The 19,342-nt window shown below is 39.8% G+C and overlaps 1 protein-coding gene across 2 annotated transcripts in view; it reads left to right on the forward strand.

Moving 5' to 3' along the window:
- The window catches only part of LOC139755960 (tyrosine-protein phosphatase 10D-like), a 657,464-nt gene that overhangs the window by 312,870 nt on the left and 325,252 nt on the right, over positions 1 to 19,342 (forward strand). For both annotated transcript variants that reach the window (XM_071674794.1, XM_071674795.1), the window contains exon 9: positions 1,813 to 2,008. In XM_071674794.1, the coding sequence (XP_071530895.1) occupies positions 1,813 to 2,008 (196 nt within the window). The remainder of the gene's footprint in view (positions 1 to 1,812; positions 2,009 to 19,342) is intronic.

The following is a 19,342-nucleotide window of genomic DNA, read 5'->3' on the forward strand; positions in this document are numbered from 1 at the left end:
GAGGGTGGATGTGCTGGAAATGAGATATTTGAGGACAATATGTGGTGTGAGGTGGTTTGATCGAGTAAGTAATGAAAGGGTAAATGGTTTGGTCATATGGAGAGAATGAGTGAGGAAAGATTGACAAAGAGGATATATGTGTCAGAGGTGGAGGGAACGAGAAGTGGGAGACCAAATTGGAGTTGGAAACATGGAGTGAAAAAGATTTTGAGTGATGAGGGCCTGAACATGCAGGAGGATGAAAGGCGTGCAAGGAATAGAGTGAATTGGAATGATGTGGTTTACTTGGGTCGACACGCTGTCAGTGGATTGAACCAGGGCATGAAGCGTCTGCGGTAAACCATAGAAAGTTCTGTGGGGCCTGGAGGTGGAAAGGGAGCTTTGGTTTCAGTGCATTATACTTGACAGCTAGAGACTGAGTGTGAACGAATGTGGCCTTTGTTGTCTTTTCCCGGCTCTACCTCGCGCACATGCGGGGGAAGGGTGTTATTTCATGTGTGGTGGGGAGGCGACAGGAATGAATAAGGGCAGACTGTATGAATTATGTACATGTGTATATATGTATATGTCTGTGTGGGTATATATCTTTATACGTTGAGATGTATTGGTATGTCTGTGTGCGTGTGTGGACATGTATGTATATACATGTGTATGTGGGTGGGTTGGACCATTCTTTCATCTGTTTCCTTGTGCTACCTCGCTAATGTGGGAGACAGCGACAAAGTATAATAAAAAATATAAAAAGTAAATATTTATTTATTTATAAATTTATTTATTTATTATACTTTGTCGCTGTCTCCCACGTTAGCGAGGTAGCATAAGGAGGTCACAGTTTTGAGTGATCCAGTATATGCATATATGTATATGCAGGATATGCATATAACCTTGAGGAAAATGAAAAATGATAAGTTCCCAAGTGCACTTTTGTGTAATGATCACATTGTCAGGGGATATAGGAGAATTAGATGAAAGACATAGAACAGTCAGTTGATATACAAGGAAGAAATATTGCTAAGATGCCTTGGGAAACAAGCATTACCGGATGGTGTTGTTTAGGTTGGTTTTGTTCGGGTGCGGCATCATATCTGTCATAAAATTTTTATTATGTGGACAGGAAGGGGAACTGTTTACAAATTCTGCCTATGACAAAGCTGTCAAGTTTGTACAAACCCTCATTGATATTAAGTACACAAAGAGTTGTAACATTGATATGAGTAAAGATGTCTAAGGCAAAATTTGTCAACAGTTCCTTTTCCTATCCTCATGATAAAATTTTTGGACAGGCATGATGCCAGACCCGAACTTCACCATTTTTGTGAAGCGTTGTGTACAGAGCCTTTTAGGTGAGAATACATCAGGCATTTTATTGAGTGCTTTGCTGATGTCTGTGACCACTAGCACTTTGCTGAACAAGCCATTAAGAATATAGGTTTTATGCAGTATGGTCGTGGACCCGTGGAGTATTTAGGTCAGAAGCCTTGCAGTGTAGTTGAGTGTGGAGTGATTATGTGTTTGGAAACATGTCAGTACATTTCATCATGATATACAATAAGGTTCAACATAATTGTATGCCAATATACTATGATTCTTCTTTGTGTATTATTTTTTTTTTTAGTCTGAAAACGTTGTTGCAAACATAATTTGAACAAAGAATTAGAAACTTGAATTTGTTACTTCTAGACCATTGTAGTGAATGGAAAATGCCTCACTGTTGCTTTGTTACTGCAGAAACTTTTCTTTGTTGAAACAACTATAACAGTATTGAAAGTGATTTTTTTTATTCATTGTTGAAATAAAACTTTTCATTTACAGGTGGTTTACCAAGAAGTGGAAACTTACAAGGGATTTCTGAAGGTGGAAACATACAGTGGTGACTCCCGAACCAGATTGGTGACTGAACCACATACTATAGAAGAGCTCTACCCTGGCAGAAACTACTCTGTCACAGTAACTGCTGTCTCCAATGGTATTGAGAGTGACCCTGCTTCACAGATATATGTTATAACCAGTAAGTTTTTAAGAAGATTTTGGGAATTCTTTTAGGTACAAAAAATCTCTACTTTCACCATCCATCTATAGATGCTGTTATTTAACACTTCAAAAGAAATAGCCATCAGTTATGTAATTTGATTTCTGATAAAAGTGGTACAGGGACCTCTAAATTTACATGTATTTGATTTATGCAATTTTTAGAATAACGTGCAGTCCATTTACATTTTTTCTTAATTTATGTGGATTTAAGATTGGAATAACATGATCATTATTGGGATGGCAGCATGACAGTGTTGTGTTGTTAGTGCCTTGTGAAAAGTGCACATACACATGGTATGGATACAGTCTATAGTCACGGAGTGCTTCAGTATATTGTATATTGCACATGTTTTGCCCCTTGCAGCATGCCCCCAAAGCATATTTTAAGTTTTTCTGGTACCAGTAGTGCAAAGATACATAAGGACATCACCATTGAGGCTAAGATGGATGTGCAAAGAAGCATAAGGACATCACCACTGAGGCTGAGATGGATGTGCTCAAATGTTATGAGAGAGGTGAACGAACAGCAGATATTAAGCATGCCCTTGGATTTAGTGAATCTGTTTTCTGGACTATTTGTGATAGTGCATAGAAGATCAAGGGGAGTGCCAAAAGTTGAAAATTAATCTGTGTATTAAAGACCTCATATCCCTGCAGTTCAATTATGGAGAGAATATAATGAATATTAAGGACATAGATCGAACACCAAACTCATGAAAATGTTCCTGTCAGCATGCTTGTGGTACATGCAAAAGCCTGGAATATATATGACGACTTGGCAGAAGGAGCAGAGAAGACATTTCAAGCAGGTCTTGGTTGGTTCATTAATTTCAGTAAACGCTGCAGTTACCTTAACATCAAGATGTCTGGTGAAGGTACATCCGCTGATGTTGTTGATGAAAATTTTCCAGGAACCCTCAAAACCATTATCAAGAAAAACATTGATTCTCATAAGCAGATTTTTAGTGTTAACTAGATCAGATTATTTTGGAAGAGAGTGCCTTTGAGCATGTACATTTCCTCTGAAGAGAACACTGTACCAGGATTCAAAGTACAGAATTATATTACAGTATTTTATATTTCCTGGTATGTTTGCACTTTAGTCTTTCTCCATTTACTTACATTGTGTGATTTATGCGACTACTTTCAAGAATGTAAATATCATGTAAATCAAGAGGTCCTTATGCTCATTACCTTCCAGACTTTAATTATGCAAATCCATACTTTACCCTTGAATATTATTATTTCCATTAACATTTATTGTTTTTCTGTCTTTCAGATTTTTTCTTCTTTCCCATTTCTGCACTCCAATGTATAATCTTATGAGGAAACCATCATTGTTTTATTGTATTTATGTTTTTGTGCAGGCAGTTGATATCATCTTTTTCAGATTTTATGGTCATTTCAAGATGTAGACTTAATTATCATTTGAAAATGTGCTGTTAGGTTCTTTACACTTAAAAGTGTGATCATAGTAGTACAAGTTGCTGTGGCAGATTCTACCTGTGTCACTTTGCTTTGAATGGAGGAAAGTAACAGGTTATAGTTAATCTAATGAATAGAGAAACATTACTAAACTGTTGATTTGCATGGAAAACATATAGTGCATAGCTTGATATCTTTCATACGTAAGTTCCTAAATTTGGCTGTTTTAAAGAATTGAATGAAAAGAATATACATTTTTTTACGCATTTTTTGAAATTCTGATAGTGTGCAAATGTATGTGCTTTTTGTTGAAAACTTAAAGGCTGTTGCAGGAAGGGCATGCTGGACTGTTTGCAGAATTTTGATTTTTGCATAATTGGTTTCTTCAGCCGCACTGCCCCAGATTAGATATGGGTATTAGTTTCTCTAGGGTATGTTTCCTACTTGATGAAAGTTTTATTTACTTTATCCACTTCACGTCAGAAGTAGCAGAATTAAAGAGAGTAGAAAGCTAGATTGAAAGATTTAGTCTATTTTTTCCCCACCTGTCATGTAGGTTTCTTTTGTAGTTGAGTGTTCAAGACTGCATTGGTGGAAAGAGATTCTGCACTCATTAGTATGCTATAAGTTTGATAAGTGGCATAGTGATTCTCTCTCTCTCTCTCTCTCTCTCTCTCTCTCTCTCTCTCTCTCTCTCTCTCTCCCCGTTCTTGCATCCCAGGAATTCTTAGTAACTAATACCCAAGTTGGAGAACATCTCAGCACTTGTGACCATAGCATGGTTAGGTATGATTTAAATATCAAAACTGACTCTTCTAAAACAAGTATTATTAACCGTAACTTTAAAACAACAGATCTTAATGGGTTGTGCAGAATATTGAAGGGTCTTACCCTTGTTGGTTCATGCCCAGAGGTATTATGGGTCAGTTTTAAACACCATTTTATGCACCAGCAAATCAAATTCATTCCCTTGCACAGCAAATATATTGAAACTAACAAGAAGCCTGAATGGTACACCCAAGATGTTGCAGACCTGTTGTGGACGATGAAAGCATTCTTTTTTTACACTAGAAAGCAGCAACATGAATTTTGATACAGTGATAAGTAGCACTCACATGATACAAGAATTTACAGTCATAATTAGAGAAGAGAGAATGTTGGGGAGAAGAGAGTGGTAAGAGTAAGTGAGCTTGGGAAGGAGACTAGTGTGAGGAGGTACTAGGAGAGGCTGAGTACAGAATGGAAAAAGGTGAGAACAAAAGACGTAAGGGGAGTGGGGGAGGAATGGGATGTATTTAGGGAAGCAGTGTTGGCTTGTGCAAAAGATGCTTGCGGCATAAGAAGCGTGGGAGGTGGGCAGATTAGAAAGGGTAGTGAGTGGTGGGATGAAGAAGTAAGATTGTTAGTGAAAGAGAAGAGAGAGGCATTTGGATGATTTTTGCTGGGAAATAATGCAAATGAGTGGGAGATGTATAAAAGAAAGAGGCAGGAGGTCAAGAGAAAGGTGCAAGAGGTGAAAAAGAAGGCAAATGAGAGTTGGGGTGAGAGAGTATCATTAAATTGTAGGGAGAATAAAAAGAAGTTTTGAAAGGAGGTAAATAAAGTGCATAAGACAAGGGAACAAATAGGAACTTCAGTGAAGGGGCTAATGGGAGGTGAAAACAAGTAGTGGTGATGTGAGGAGATGGAGTGAGTATTTTGAAGGTGGTGTGCAAAGTGAGAGGGTTAGGGAGAATGATTTGGTAAACAGAGAAGAGGTAGTAAAAGCTTTGCGGAAGATGAAAGCCGGCAAGGCAGCGGGTTTGGATGGTATTGCAGTGAAATTTATTAAAAAGGAGGAGACTGTATTGTTGACTGGTTGGTAAGGTTATTCATTGTATGTATGACTCATGGTGAGGTGCCTGAGGATTGGCGGAATACTTGCATAGTGCCATGATACAAAGGCAAAGGGGATAAAAGTGAGTGCTCAAATTACAGAGGTATAAGTTTGTTGAGTATTCCTGGGAAATTATATGGGAGGGTATTGATTGAGAGGGTGGAGACATGTACAGAGCATCAGACTGGGGAAGAGCAGTGTGGTTTCAGAAGTGGTAGAGGATGTGTGGATCAGGTGTTTACTTTGAAGTATGTATGTGAGAAATACTTAGAAAAGCAAATGGATTTGTATGTAGCATTTATGGATCTGGAGAAGGCATATGATAGAGTTGATAAAGATGCTCTATGGAAGGTATTAAGAATAACAACTTGTGGGAGGCAAGTTGTTAGAAGCAGTGAAAAGTTTTTATCGAGGATGTAAGGCATGTGTATGTGTGGGAAGAGAGGAAAGTGATTGGTTCTCAGTGAATGTAGGTTTGTGGCAGGGGTGTGTGATGTCTCCATGGTTGTTTAATTTGTTTATGGATGGGGTTGTTTGGGAGGTGAATGCAAGAGTTTTGGAAAGAGGGGCAAATATGCAGTCTGTTGTGGATGAGAGAGCTTGGGAAGTGAGTCAGTTATTGTTCGTTGATGATACAGCGCTGGTGGCTGATTCGTGTGAGAAACTGCAGAAGCTGGTGACTGAATTTGGTAAAGTGTGTGAAAGAAGAAAGCTGAGAGTAAATGTGAATAAGAGCAAGGTTATTAGGTACAGTAAAGTTGAGGAACCAGTCAATTGGGAGGTAAGTTTGAATGGAGAAAAACTGGAGGAAGTGAAGTGTTATAGATATCTGGAAGTGGATTTGGCAGCTGATGGAACCCTGGAAGCGGAAGTGAATCATAGGGTGGGAGAGGGGGCAAAAGTTCTGGGAGCCTTGAAGAATGTGTGGAAGTCGAGAACATTATCTCGGAAAGCAAAAATGGGTATGTTTGAAGGAATAGTGGTTCCAACAATGTTATATGGTTGCAAGGCATGGGCTATAGATAGAGTTGTGCAGAGGAGGGTGGATGTGCTGGAAATGAGATGTTTGAGGACAGTATGTGGTGTGAGGTGGTTTGATCGAGTAAGTAATAATAGGGTAAGAGAGATGTGTGTTAATAAAAAGAGTGTGGTTGAGAGAGCAGAAGAGGGTGTTTAGAAATGGTTTGGTCACATGGAGAGAATGAGTGAGGAAAGATTGACCAAGAGGATATATGTGTCAGAGGTGGAGGGAACGAGGAGAAATGGGACACCAAATTGGAGGTGGAAAGATGGAGTGAAAAAGATTTTGAGTGATCGGGGCCTAAACATGCAGGAAGGTAAAAGGCGTGCAAGGAATAGAGTGAATTGGAACAATGTGGTATGCCAGGGTTGACTTGCTGTCAATGGATTGAACCAGGACATGTGAATCGTCTGGGGTAAACCATGGAAAGTTCTGTGGGGCCTGGATGTGGAAAGGGAGCTGTGGTTTCGGTGCATTATTACATGACAGCTAGAGACTGAGTGTGAACGAATGTGGCTTTTGTTGTCTTTTCCTAGCACTACCTAACCCACATGCATGGGGAGGGGGATGTTATTTCATGTGTGGCGGGGTGGCGATGGGAATGAATAAAGGCAGACAGTATGAATTTGTACATGTGTATATATGTATATGTCTGTGCGTGTACATATATGTATACGTTGAGATGTATAGGTATGTTTATTTGTGTACGTGGATGTGTAGGTAAATACATGTGTATGTGGGTGGTTTGGGCCATTCTTTCGTCTGTTTCATTGCGCTACCTCGCTAACGCAGGAGACAGTGTCAAAGTAAGTCAGAGAAGTACTAACAGATAAGTAATCAAAAATGTCATACACTGATTTGTCAGAATACTAACCTATATTTTCAATAAATCTCTCCTGGTTGGAATAATCCCACAGGACTTGAGACTGGCAGACATCACTCCTATATATAAAAAGGGAAACTGCGAATTGCCTGACAGTTACCATCCAATTAGCTTCTTATCAACTGTATGTTAACTTCTCGAGTCAATTGTTAGATACAAAATTGTAGTCTACCTGGAATAACACAGTCTGATCAATAATACACAGAATGGTTGTAGGAGGCTAAGATAATTCCTTACAAACCATCTTGAACTTTATCATAGATTATTCAGTACAAAATTATTCAATACCCATGACAAGACAAAAGCAATAGGTATTATATTTCTGGACTTCTTTTTGTAGAAAGCATTCAACAAAGTCCCCTACATTAAATTGATGCATAAAGTCTAGGCAATAGGGATTAATGGTCACATAGGAAATTGGAAGTAAGCATGGTTATGTGACAGGAAGTGGAGAGTTGTAATGAATGGTGAATCATCATGAGGCCACCTGTTACTAGTGGGGTCCTGCAGGGATCTGTATTTGGACCTATGCTTTTCATCATTTCTTATGATATTGACATAGGGCTAAAAAACTTAGTGTCCAGATTTTCAGATGACACAAAGATCGGTAATGCACTATTAACTGAAGAAGAGAGGCTAAGATTACCAGATGATCTAAATGTATTTGTTAAATGATCTAGAAAATGGGAATTACCATTTAACATCAATAAATGTCAGTTGTTACTGTTACAAAACCTCTGCAATTTTTATTATCAACTGACGGGCCACAAGATAAGGACTCCCCTAGTTTGAGAGATATAGTGGTCATTGTCTCCAGTAACTTAAAATTCTCCCAGCAGTTGTGAAGCTGCCAAGAAAGTAAATAGGATGTTAGGATTTATTAACAGAAACTATACGTACAAAAGCAAAGATGTGATATTGCCACTCTCCCTGAGTCTAGTTAGGCTACACTTTGAATATGCAGTGCAGTTTTGGACCCCCCTACTTAAGCAAGCTTGTTCTTAGATTGGAAGCAGTGCAGCAAATAGCTACTAAATTGATTCCTTCCTTGTGTAACAAACCATATGAAGAGAGACTCCTGATATTAAACATTTTGTCCCTAAGCAAGAGATACCTCGAAGGCATATTAATGGAATTTTTGAAAATCTTTCAAGAATTCAATAATGTTGATATTGCAAATTTCTTTACATTGATGCCAGCGTTACTGACAAGAGAAACTTAACTAAAACTTAGAGGCCACCGAGTTAATCTAGACTGTATGAACTATTTTTTTTATCGTTAACATTATTAATGAGTGGAATAAGCTCCCAGATAATGTTGTTCAGAGCAACACCCTTGATATTTTCAAAATTAGGCTTGGTCATCACTTGTCACTTTCCAGAATTGAATAATTCACTCAGTCATAATAATGCAGTGGTATAGCTTACTACCTTCTCATCCACTGATCTCTACCTGGCCATGCTGCAGTAACATACCAACAGTGATTAGTCCATGTCACCTGCTCTGAGAGAGTAAGAATTTGTATCATTCTTCAATATCAGGAGCAATATAGGCATGGTAAATCGAGAGGCTGAAACTTTAGTTTACCCTTACTATTGTCTTTATGAATGGTGAAGGGATGCATGACATATTCATATTCATCCTACCTTATGACTTTCCTATAGAAATTTCCTTCAGGCATATTAGTCCTGCCAGGTATTTTTTTTTCCTACCTGTTTTCCATCTGGCTTGCTGCTGGGGGAGAGTGGAGGGTGGGGAGAGAGCCCTTGTTTTGCTGTCCATTTTTTCTACTGCTTTCGAGTTTTTTTTTTTGAAGACCAGACCACCTCACCTAGACCCTTGGGTCTATGTGGTCTATGTATCTATGTAACTCACTCTCTTTCTCTCTATCCATCTATTTATCTATCTTTCTATCTCTGTCTTTCATTTACACCACCAGCAATGTCTGTATCTTTGTCATTTGTACTCAGATGCCATATAATGGTAATCTGCCATTCATTTCATAAGAAAGAAAATAGGAAATACGGTGAAAGATCAGGGTTTCTAGACATATCAGCCATCTAGATTGAGAGAACTAAAAGTAGGACAGAAACTTGGGAGAAAAGTCTTAAACTCTTAAGAAGCTCTATTGTACAAATGAGTACAATTTGTCAGAGCTGCTCCTTCATTCATAAGAGTTTTCATCGCTTACAAACATTGTATTCAAGCCTTCCCATTTAAGCTTTGAAAGTCATGATGGTTCTTCCATACCCCATTGTAACCATCAGGTACACATACCATCCATGCCTAATACTAGTTTACTGGTCATCAGGATATATTTGTAGAGTTATAGGTTTAGACGTAAAATACAAAGGCCTTTGTTTTATAAGGTTCCACACTCATGCAAACTTTGCTTCTGAACTGTGATTGTAATGATATTATGAAATGGAAATTTATATGTGATTTGGTTGGATATGCAATCTGTAGGGGATGAGGGGGGCTTGGGAAGTGAGTCAGTTGTTGTTTGCAGATGGTACAGCACTGATGGGAGATTCCAGTGAGAGACTGCAGAAGTTGATGACTAAGTTTGGAGGAAGTTTGAGAATATACATTGCACATGACAGCTAGAGAGTGACTGTGAGCAAATGCTGCCTTTCTTCATTTGCTCCATGTGCTAATGTGGCAAACAGTGATTAAGTATGAAAAAACATTATTTGTAACATGTATGATTTCAAAACAAGATAAATTGCCTTGTATCACAACCTTTTGTTAATACATTTTTGTATTTTTAGTAAATTACATGTGGTTCTTGATTGTGATTATTATGATCTAGTGAGATGCATATTTAAATCTTATTGTAGGGCATAGCATGTGTGACCTCAAGATTGCATTTGTTTTTAACCAGGTATCAAAATATCCTAAAATCTAGAGGTAGTGTGATGTTTTAGAAATTATTTTTCAATTTTTTCATTTTAGGGATCTTTACAAAATTGTGGATAAAGGCAGTCAGACAGAACACAAAGTGCAGTAAATTTTTATGGTTACCAGTATTGTTCCTATGGTAAACATAACATAGAGACAGAATGATTCACAGAGTAATTTGCATCATGGTAATTAATTTAGTACACTTGGGAGGGTTATGATGGATCCATATCTTACAAGCAGATTTTAAAGTAAATGCTTGCTTGGCATTCATAATATGGTTTGGTAAAGAGTTGTAGAGTAACAGGAAGTGGGAGGTAATGAACCTTTGTCCACAATTGTTGTGATGGTAAATGGTTCAAGGTGAAGGTGGAGCTGTGGCAGGGGTGTGTGATGTCACTATGACTGTTTGAATTTTTTACATATGGGTTGGTGAAGAAGGTTAACGCAGGGGTCTTGAAGAGAGGTGAAGATCTGCAGTTTGTTGGGATTGAGGTTAGGGGTCCTAGAATGTGAGTTGTTTGCTGTTTGCACAGCACTGGTGGTTCAAGTGAGAAACTGCAAAAGCTGGAGCCCAAGTTTGGGAGAGTGTGTGAGAGGAAGAAGTTGAGAGTAAATGGGAATCATAGCTGGGTTATAAGGTTCAGTAGTGTTGAGAGACAGGTTAGTTGGAGAGCGAGTTTGAATGGTCAGAACCTGGGAAAAGTGAAGTGTTTAAGACACCTAGGAGTGGACATGGTTGTGAATGATACCATGGAAGCTGAAATCAGCCATAAGATGAATAAGGGAAATTAGGTACTGGGTACATTGAGGAGTTTGTGGAAAGAGAGATCGCTGTCTGTGAGGGTTAAAATGGTATATTTGATGGTATTGTATAGATGCAATGCATGGGCCCTAAATAAACAAGTATTGAAGAGGGTGGCTGTATTAGAAATGAAAGGGTTGGGAATATGTGATGCGAGGAGAGTTTATCAAATAAGAATTGATAGTTTAAGAGAGAGTTATGGTTGCAAGAGGAATACTTATGAGAGAGCTGAAGAATGTGTGTTGAAATGGTTTGAACATATGGTGAGGATGATGGACGAAAGGATAACTAAAAAGGTACAAATTTTGAAAGTTGAGGTAGCAAGGGAAAGGAGGAGCTAACGATGATTCAGCATGATGGAGTGAAAAAGGCCTTGAATGTTCAGGGCCTGAACATGCTGGAGGGTGTGATGTGTTCAAGGGGTAGAGCGAATTGGAGTGGTATGATATATAAGGGTGATTAGCTATCAGTGGATTGAATCAAGGCATGTGAAGCACTCAGGGTAAACTATGGAAAAGCCTGTGGGGCCTGGTTGTGGACAAGGAACTCTGGATTTAGTGCATTTTACATGATAACTAGAGCTGTAAGTAGTTATGAACAGTTGAGGTTATTATATTTCTGTTCATGGTGGTACCTCTGGTGTGGGAATCAGTGAACAGATGCAAAAAAAAAAAAATCCTCTCTGTTTTGCTATTCTAGCATATTGTTGAATCTCTTAAATGTAGAAAAGGATAAAATTCTTTTATATTTCATATAGTGTAAATGAATTCCTCAATCTGAAATGTATGGATTTGCATTGTTTTTTTTTTTGCCGCTGTCTCCCGCGTTTGCGAGGTAGTGCAAGGAAACAGACGAAAGAAATGGCCCAACCCACCCCCATACACATGTATATACATACGTCCACACACGCAAATATACATACCTACACAGCTTTCCATGGTTTACCCCAGACGCTTCACATGTCCTGATTCAATCCACTGACAGCACGTCAACCCCGGTATACCACATCGATCCAATTCACTCTATTCCTTGCCCTCCTTTCACCCTCCTGCATGTTCAGGCCCCGATCACACAAAATCTTTTTCACTCCATCTTTCCACCTCCAATTTGGTCTCCCACTTCTCCTCGTTCCCTCCACCTCCGACACATATATCCTCTTGGTCAATCTTTCCTCACTCATTCTCTCCATGTGCCCAAACCATTTCAAAACACCCTCTTCTGCTCTCTCAACCACGCTCTTTTTATTTCCACACATCTCCCTTACCCTTACGTCACATACTCGATCAACCACCTCACACCACACATTGTCCTCAAACATCTCATTTCCAGCACATCCATCCTCCTGCACACAACTCTATCCATAGCCCACACCTCGCAACCATACAACATTGTTGGAACCACTATTCCTTCAAACATACCCATTTTTGCTTTCCGAGATAATGTTCTCGACTTCCACACATTCTTCAAGGCTCCCAGGATTTTCGCCCCCTCCCCCACCCTATGATCCACTTCCACTTCCATGGTTCCATCCGCTGCCAGATCCACTCCCAGATATCTAAAACACTTTACTTCCTCCAGTTTTTCTACATTCAAACTTACCTCCCACTTGACTTGACCCTCAACCCTACTGTACCTAATTACCTTTCTCTTATTCACATTTACTCTTAAATTTCTTCTTTCACACACTTTACCAAACTCAGTCACCAGCTTCTGCAGTTTCTCACATGAATCAGCCACCAGCACTGTATAATCAGCAAACAACAACTGACTCACTTCCCAAGCTCTCTCATCCCCAACATACTTCATACTTGCCCCTCTTTCCAAAGCTCTTGCATTCACCTCCCTAACAACCCCATCCATAAACAAATTAAACAACCATGGAGACATCACACACCCCTGCCGCAAACCTACATTCACTGAGAACCAATCACTTTCCTCTCTTCCTACACGTACACATGCCTTACATCCTCGATAAAAACTTTTCACTGCTTCTAACAACTTGCCTCCCACACCATATATTCTTAATACCTTCCACAGAGCATCTCTATCAACTCTATCATATGCCTTCTCCAGATCCATAAATGCTACATACAAATCCATTTGCTTTTCTAAGTATTTCTCACATACATTCTTCAAAGCAAACACCTGATCCACACATCCTCTACCACTTCTGAAACCACACTGCTCTTCCCCAATCTGATGCTCTGTACATGCCTTCACCCTCTCAATCAATACCCTCCCATATAATTTACCAGGAATACTCAACAAACTTATACCTCTGTAATTTGAGCACTCACTCTTATCCCCTTTGCCTTTGTACAATGGCACTATGCACGCATTCTGCCAATCCTCAGGCACCTCACCATGAGTCATACATACATTAAATAACCTTACCAACCAGTCAATAATACAGTCACCCCCTTTTTTAATAAATTCCACTTCAATACCATCCAAACCTGCTGCCTTGCCGGCTTTCATCTTCCGCATAGGTTTTACTACCTCTTCTCTGTTTACCAAATCATTTTCCCTAACCCTCTCACTCTGCACACCACCTCGACCAAAACATTGTTTTTATATTTATTTATATATATTTATTTTGCTTTGTTGCTGTCTCCCGCGTTAGCAAGGTAGCGCAAGGAAACAGACAAAAGAATGGCCCAACCCACCCACATACACATGTATATACATACATGTCCACACACGCAAATATGCATACCTATACATCTTAACGTATACATATATATGCACACACAGACATATACATATATACACATGTACATAATTCATACTGTCTGCCTTTATTCATTCCCATCGCCACCCCGCCACACATGTAATAACAGCCCCCTCCCCCCTCATGTACGTGAGGTAGCTCTAGGAAGACAACAAAGGCCCCATTCGCTCACACTCAGTCTCTAGCTGTCATGTGATAATGCACCAAAACCACAGCTCCCTTTCCACATCCAGGCCCCACAAAACTTTCCATGGTTTACCCCAGACGCTTCACATGCCCTGGTTCAATCCATTGACAGCACGTCGACCCCAGTATACCACATCGTTCCAATTCACTCTATTCCTTGCACGCCTTTCACCCTCCTCCATGTTCAGGCCCCGATCACACAAAATCTTTTTCACTCCATCTTTCCACCTCCAATTTGGTCTCCCACTTCTCCTCTTTCCCTCCACCTCTGACACATACATCCTCTTGGTCAATCTTTCCTCACTCATTCTCTCCATGTGACCAAACCATTTCAAAACACCCTCTTCTGCTTTCTCAACCACACTCTTTTTATTACCACACATCTCTCTTTCCCTATTATTACTTACTCGATCAACCCACCTCACACCACATATTGTCCTCAAACATCTCATTTCCAGCACATCCGCTCTCCTGCGCACAACTCTATCCATAGCCCACACCTCGCAACCATACAACATTGTTGGAACCACTATTCCTTCAAACATACCCATTTTTGCTTCCCGAGATAATGTTCTCGACTTCCACACATTTTTCAAGGCTCCCAGAATTTTTGCCCCCACCCCCACCCTATGATTCACTTCCGCTTCCATGGTTCTATCCGCTGCCAAATCCACTCCCAGATATCTAAAACACTTCACTTCCTCCAGTATTTGCTTATGTCATTCAGCGTAAAGAAGTATTGTCTGATGTATGGATGTGAAAACCTTGTTTGTATAGTTTAGGGTAGGAAGAAAATATGAACAGCAGATGTGGATAACTTACATTGTTGGATTTAAGATGATAAGTTGAGAATGAAGACTTAAAAATGTTATTTAATGCAAAGTAATTATTAGAAAAATACAGAAAGCATAGATAAGTCTTTTTAGGTTAAATAATCATGTAAAATATATAGTAGATAACAGATTGGTTAAGAAAACATATAAAGGTACATTACCAATTTTCCGGCACTCTTGGTTCCAAAGGCTTGCCGGATGATCCATTTTGGTGGACCAACCGTGGTCACATGATTCATCAACACACCTCTAACCCACTAGATATGCATCTACCATGTGTCTAAAATATACCATGGACTGCTAGAAATTCAAATTAAACCAATATTAAATGTTTGAGCATCCTAAGATGGTAAGTATGTCCTTAGATTGTTTGAATCCTGTGGGGTCTTCTTTGTCTTCTGTTGTGAGTGTTTTCCTAGGTATGTATCACCAGAATTATGCAGTTTCATCTGCATTATACACCTGCCACCTGCTCAGGATTGAGGTGCTTGTCAGCTATGAGTTTCACAAATTCATCCATATACTCGGTACATTATTACATGACAGCTAGAGACTGAGTGTGAATGAATGTGGCCTTTGTTGTCTTTTCCTAGCGCTACCTTGCGCACATGAGGGGGGGAGGGGGTTGGTATTTCATGTGTGGTGAGGTGGTGATGGGAATGAATAGGGGCAGACAGTATGTATTATGTACTTGTGTATATAAATAACTCAGCAGCTCCTTCGTAGTTTGCAATATGCTTTTCTCTTCACATGTTATTCATGGAAATTCCATGATGCTTCTTGAACCTTTAAAGCCATCCTTCACAATAGTCATGCTCATGTTTAATCTAAGTTCTTTGTGGAACAACTTTGACTGGTCCATCATCTTGCTACCTGACAAGTCCACTCCATCACTCCGATGCTGTCAAAACCATTCCATCATCACTCGACTGTACTCAGTACTCTTACCATCTTTCATAGTTTTTCTAATCATCATTTGCTTCTTGGAATCACTGTCTGCATAGGATTTCAATATTTTCTCTCTTTGCTTCTTTATATCATAAACAGTTGATGAATGAATACTATGGATGTCACACAGCTTATGCTCCGAAACACCATGGTCCATTTTTTCAACAGTTCTACTTTATCTTGGATGATATGGACTGGTGTTTGTTTTTGACACCACGAATGACACTCTCACATGTCTTATAAGCCATAGCTAGGGTTAAATTTAAGCAAAATATGCTAAGAATCTCACAGAATTGCGGTATCACCACCAACAAGTGCAGTGTATAGAATGTAAATAAGCGCGCCCTACACACAACGCCATCTGTGGCCGCCCAGTAGACTAGTCTGGTGGCTGCGGTGATTTCAAGTTCCCTCATATAATTTTGTCTGGACTAAAGGAAGTGCCAAGCCATCAGTTGCCAGAAATTCCGTGGTGTACCTGTTGTAGTATAGTTGATTGTACAATTAGAAGTGGAAGTCTTGTTAAGGAATGCAGAGTTGCAGTGAGATTAGGGCTAGAAATATTTCAGATGAGGATGGCAGGAGAATGATTTATATTCACATAGAGTGGAAATGCTTTGTGTGTGATGATAGGAGCATGACTGGAGACCTTGGTCTCATTTGATGTATCAGCTAAGTTTTTTATTTTCATGCATGTTTGCCATTTTTGCATTAGCAAGATAGTGCTTGGAACAGACAAGAAATTACTTCATTTACTCACATCCACTCTCTGGTTGTCATCCATAATGCACTGATGTCAGAGCCCCCTGTCCACAACCAGGATTCATAGGTCTTATGTGGTTCCCTCTCCAACTGCTTCATGTACCCTGGTTCAGCCCATTGACAGCACTTTGACCTCTGTTTACCATATCACTCCAAATTGCTCTATCCCTTACACTCCTCACACCCTTCTGCATATTCAGTCTCTGAACCTGCATGTTGATCCCTGTATACCACATCACTCCAAATTGTTCTATCCCTCACATGCCTCACACCCTCCTTCATGATCGGGCAGCATACCTTCAAAGCATCTTTAATTCCATCTGTCCGCCTCCTCCTTGGTGTCCCTAATTCTTGCTTACTCTACTTCTAACATATATTTGCTCTTAGTCATCCTCTCCTTACTCATCTTCTCCACATGTCCAAACCCTTTCAACACACCCTTTTCATCTCTTTCGCACATACTCCTCTTACTACCACGCCTCTCTCTTAGCCTATCATTTCTTATTTGATCATATCACATATTGTCCTCAAATATTTCATTTCCAATACATCAGTCATCTTCTTTACATTTTTACCTACTTCTTTACATTTTTACCTAAAGCCCTTATCTTGCATCCATACAGCACAAATGTGACTACTGTACCATCAAAATTGCCTGTACATCTCTTCCACACATTCTTCAATGCATCCAAGACCTCCCCGCTTCCCTAACCAGCCCAGTTACTCACTGCAGCTCCCATGATTCCAATTACTGCCATATCCATTCCAAGGTATCTAAAACATTCAAACTCACACTCCAAATAATGTGCCTCTCTTCTTTGTTAAACCTAATAAACTTGATTTTTTCACATTTACTCTTAACTTTCTCCTTTCACACTCACTCCCAAACTCAGACACTAGCTTCTGCAGCTTCTCACTTAAGTCTTAGCCTGCTGCACCATATCATCAGTAAAAAACATCTGACTCATTTCCCAGGCCCCCAGTAGACTTTGCATTTACCTCCCTCACCACCCAAGCCATAAACAATTTAAGCAGCCTTGGTAACAATCTGCATCCCTGCTGCAGACCCACCCTCACTTTGAATGACTCACCCTACTCTCACCCTATTCTTCTTTTCTCCTACACCATATACTCACAACACCTTCTGCAGAGCATTTCTGTCAACCTTGCCATGTGCTTTCTGCAGATTGATAAATGCCACATACAAATCCTTCTGTTTCTGTCAGTATTTCTTGCACTCATTCTTCATAGTGAGCACCTGTTCCATGCATCCTGTACCTCCCCTGAAGCTACATTATTCCTCCCCCAATCAGAAACTCAATGCATGTCACCACCCTCTCAATCACCACTCTTCCACGTAACTTAACAGCTGCACTCAACAGACTTATACCTTTGTAATTTGAACGTTCACTCTTGTCTCCTGTACTTTTATATAGTGGCATTGTACAGTCATTTCGTCAGTCCTCAGGCACCTCACTATAAGACATGCATAGATATTGAAGATCTTAACTAAGCAGTTGTCAACACAATCATCTCCAAAAGAAATCAAGTTGCACTTCATCTGCTCTGTTGCACTTTATTTTAGACAAGCCTTTCACCATCACTTCTCATTTTCACCAAACCTCTTTCCATGACTCACTTCACATACCTCCACACCCAAAGCATCCCACGTTTGTCACTCTGTAATGGAACATACTTAACAACCCTTCAAAATATTTACTCCATCTCCTCTTCACCTCATTTCTGTCTGTTGCCTCTGCCCCATTTGCCCCTTCGCTGATGTTCCCACTTGTTCCCTTGTTTATTTCACCCAATTAACCTCCTTCAAAACACTTTCATATTCTTCCTGAAGTTTGTTGATACTAACTCACCCCAACTCTCATTCGCCCTTTTTTAAGCTATTGTATCATCTGCTTTCTCTTGTACATCTCCAAACCCCATTCACCCCTACCCTGCACACAGTGCCCTTAAACCTATCTGTCTCTTTTCCTATCAATGTAACTTCCTTATCTCATCACTCACTCCCCCTCTTACCAGTCCACCTTCCATCTTCTGGATGCTACACACACCTCTTGTACATGTAAGCAGTGCTACCGTAAACACCTCCCATTCCTAATCCATTCCCCTTGCTGTATTCATTCACACCTTTTGCCATTATGCTCCCACAAACCTCTTTTCCAAGCTAACCCTCTTCCCACCAATGTAATTTCTTCTTTTCCATAGCCTCAATGAACAATCACCCTCACCTCCACCAGCTGCCCTTATATACACATTTATATTCAAGAATCTCTCCTTTGCATGCCTCTCAGTTAGTTCATAATCCATTGATGCCTCCAAACTATCTTTCCTGCCCCTTCTTGTATACTTAAGTATGCTCCTCTTTTTAAACCAATTGTTCCCAATCAACAATCCTTTTTTAGCACATAACTCCATATGCTGTTCACCATTTTTTATTCACAGCAGTGGTTATTCCATGCCTCCCAGTTATACCTTCAACTGCCACATTACCCACTCTCCCATTCAAATCACCCATCACTAATACTCAATCCCTTGTGTCAAAATTGCTGACACACTCCCTCAGCTCATCCCAGAAGACTCACCTCTCATTAGTTCTGTTATATCCAGGTGCAAAAGCACTAATAATCACCTACCTCTTGTAATTCACTTTCATTTTTACCCCATCAGTCAGGGGCTCACTTCTTTTCTCCCTCACATTCCCACAAGCCCTCCTTCAGTAGCTGTTCTTCCCCTTTCTTAACTCTTGTCCCCACACTAGCCCATGACTTTCTTCCTAAAAACTTTCATACCATTCCTATCCTCTCCCTTTTAGCTCTGTTTCACTCAGGGGTTGAACAATCCAGATTCCTTTCTTCAAATATACCTCGTCTTCTTTCTTCTCATCTTTGTTACATCCATACTCATTTAGACAACCCAGCCAGA

Source organism: Panulirus ornatus, chromosome 20 (assembly GCF_036320965.1).
Source record: "Panulirus ornatus isolate Po-2019 chromosome 20, ASM3632096v1, whole genome shotgun sequence".
Taxonomy (NCBI): domain Eukaryota; kingdom Metazoa; phylum Arthropoda; class Malacostraca; order Decapoda; family Palinuridae; genus Panulirus; species Panulirus ornatus.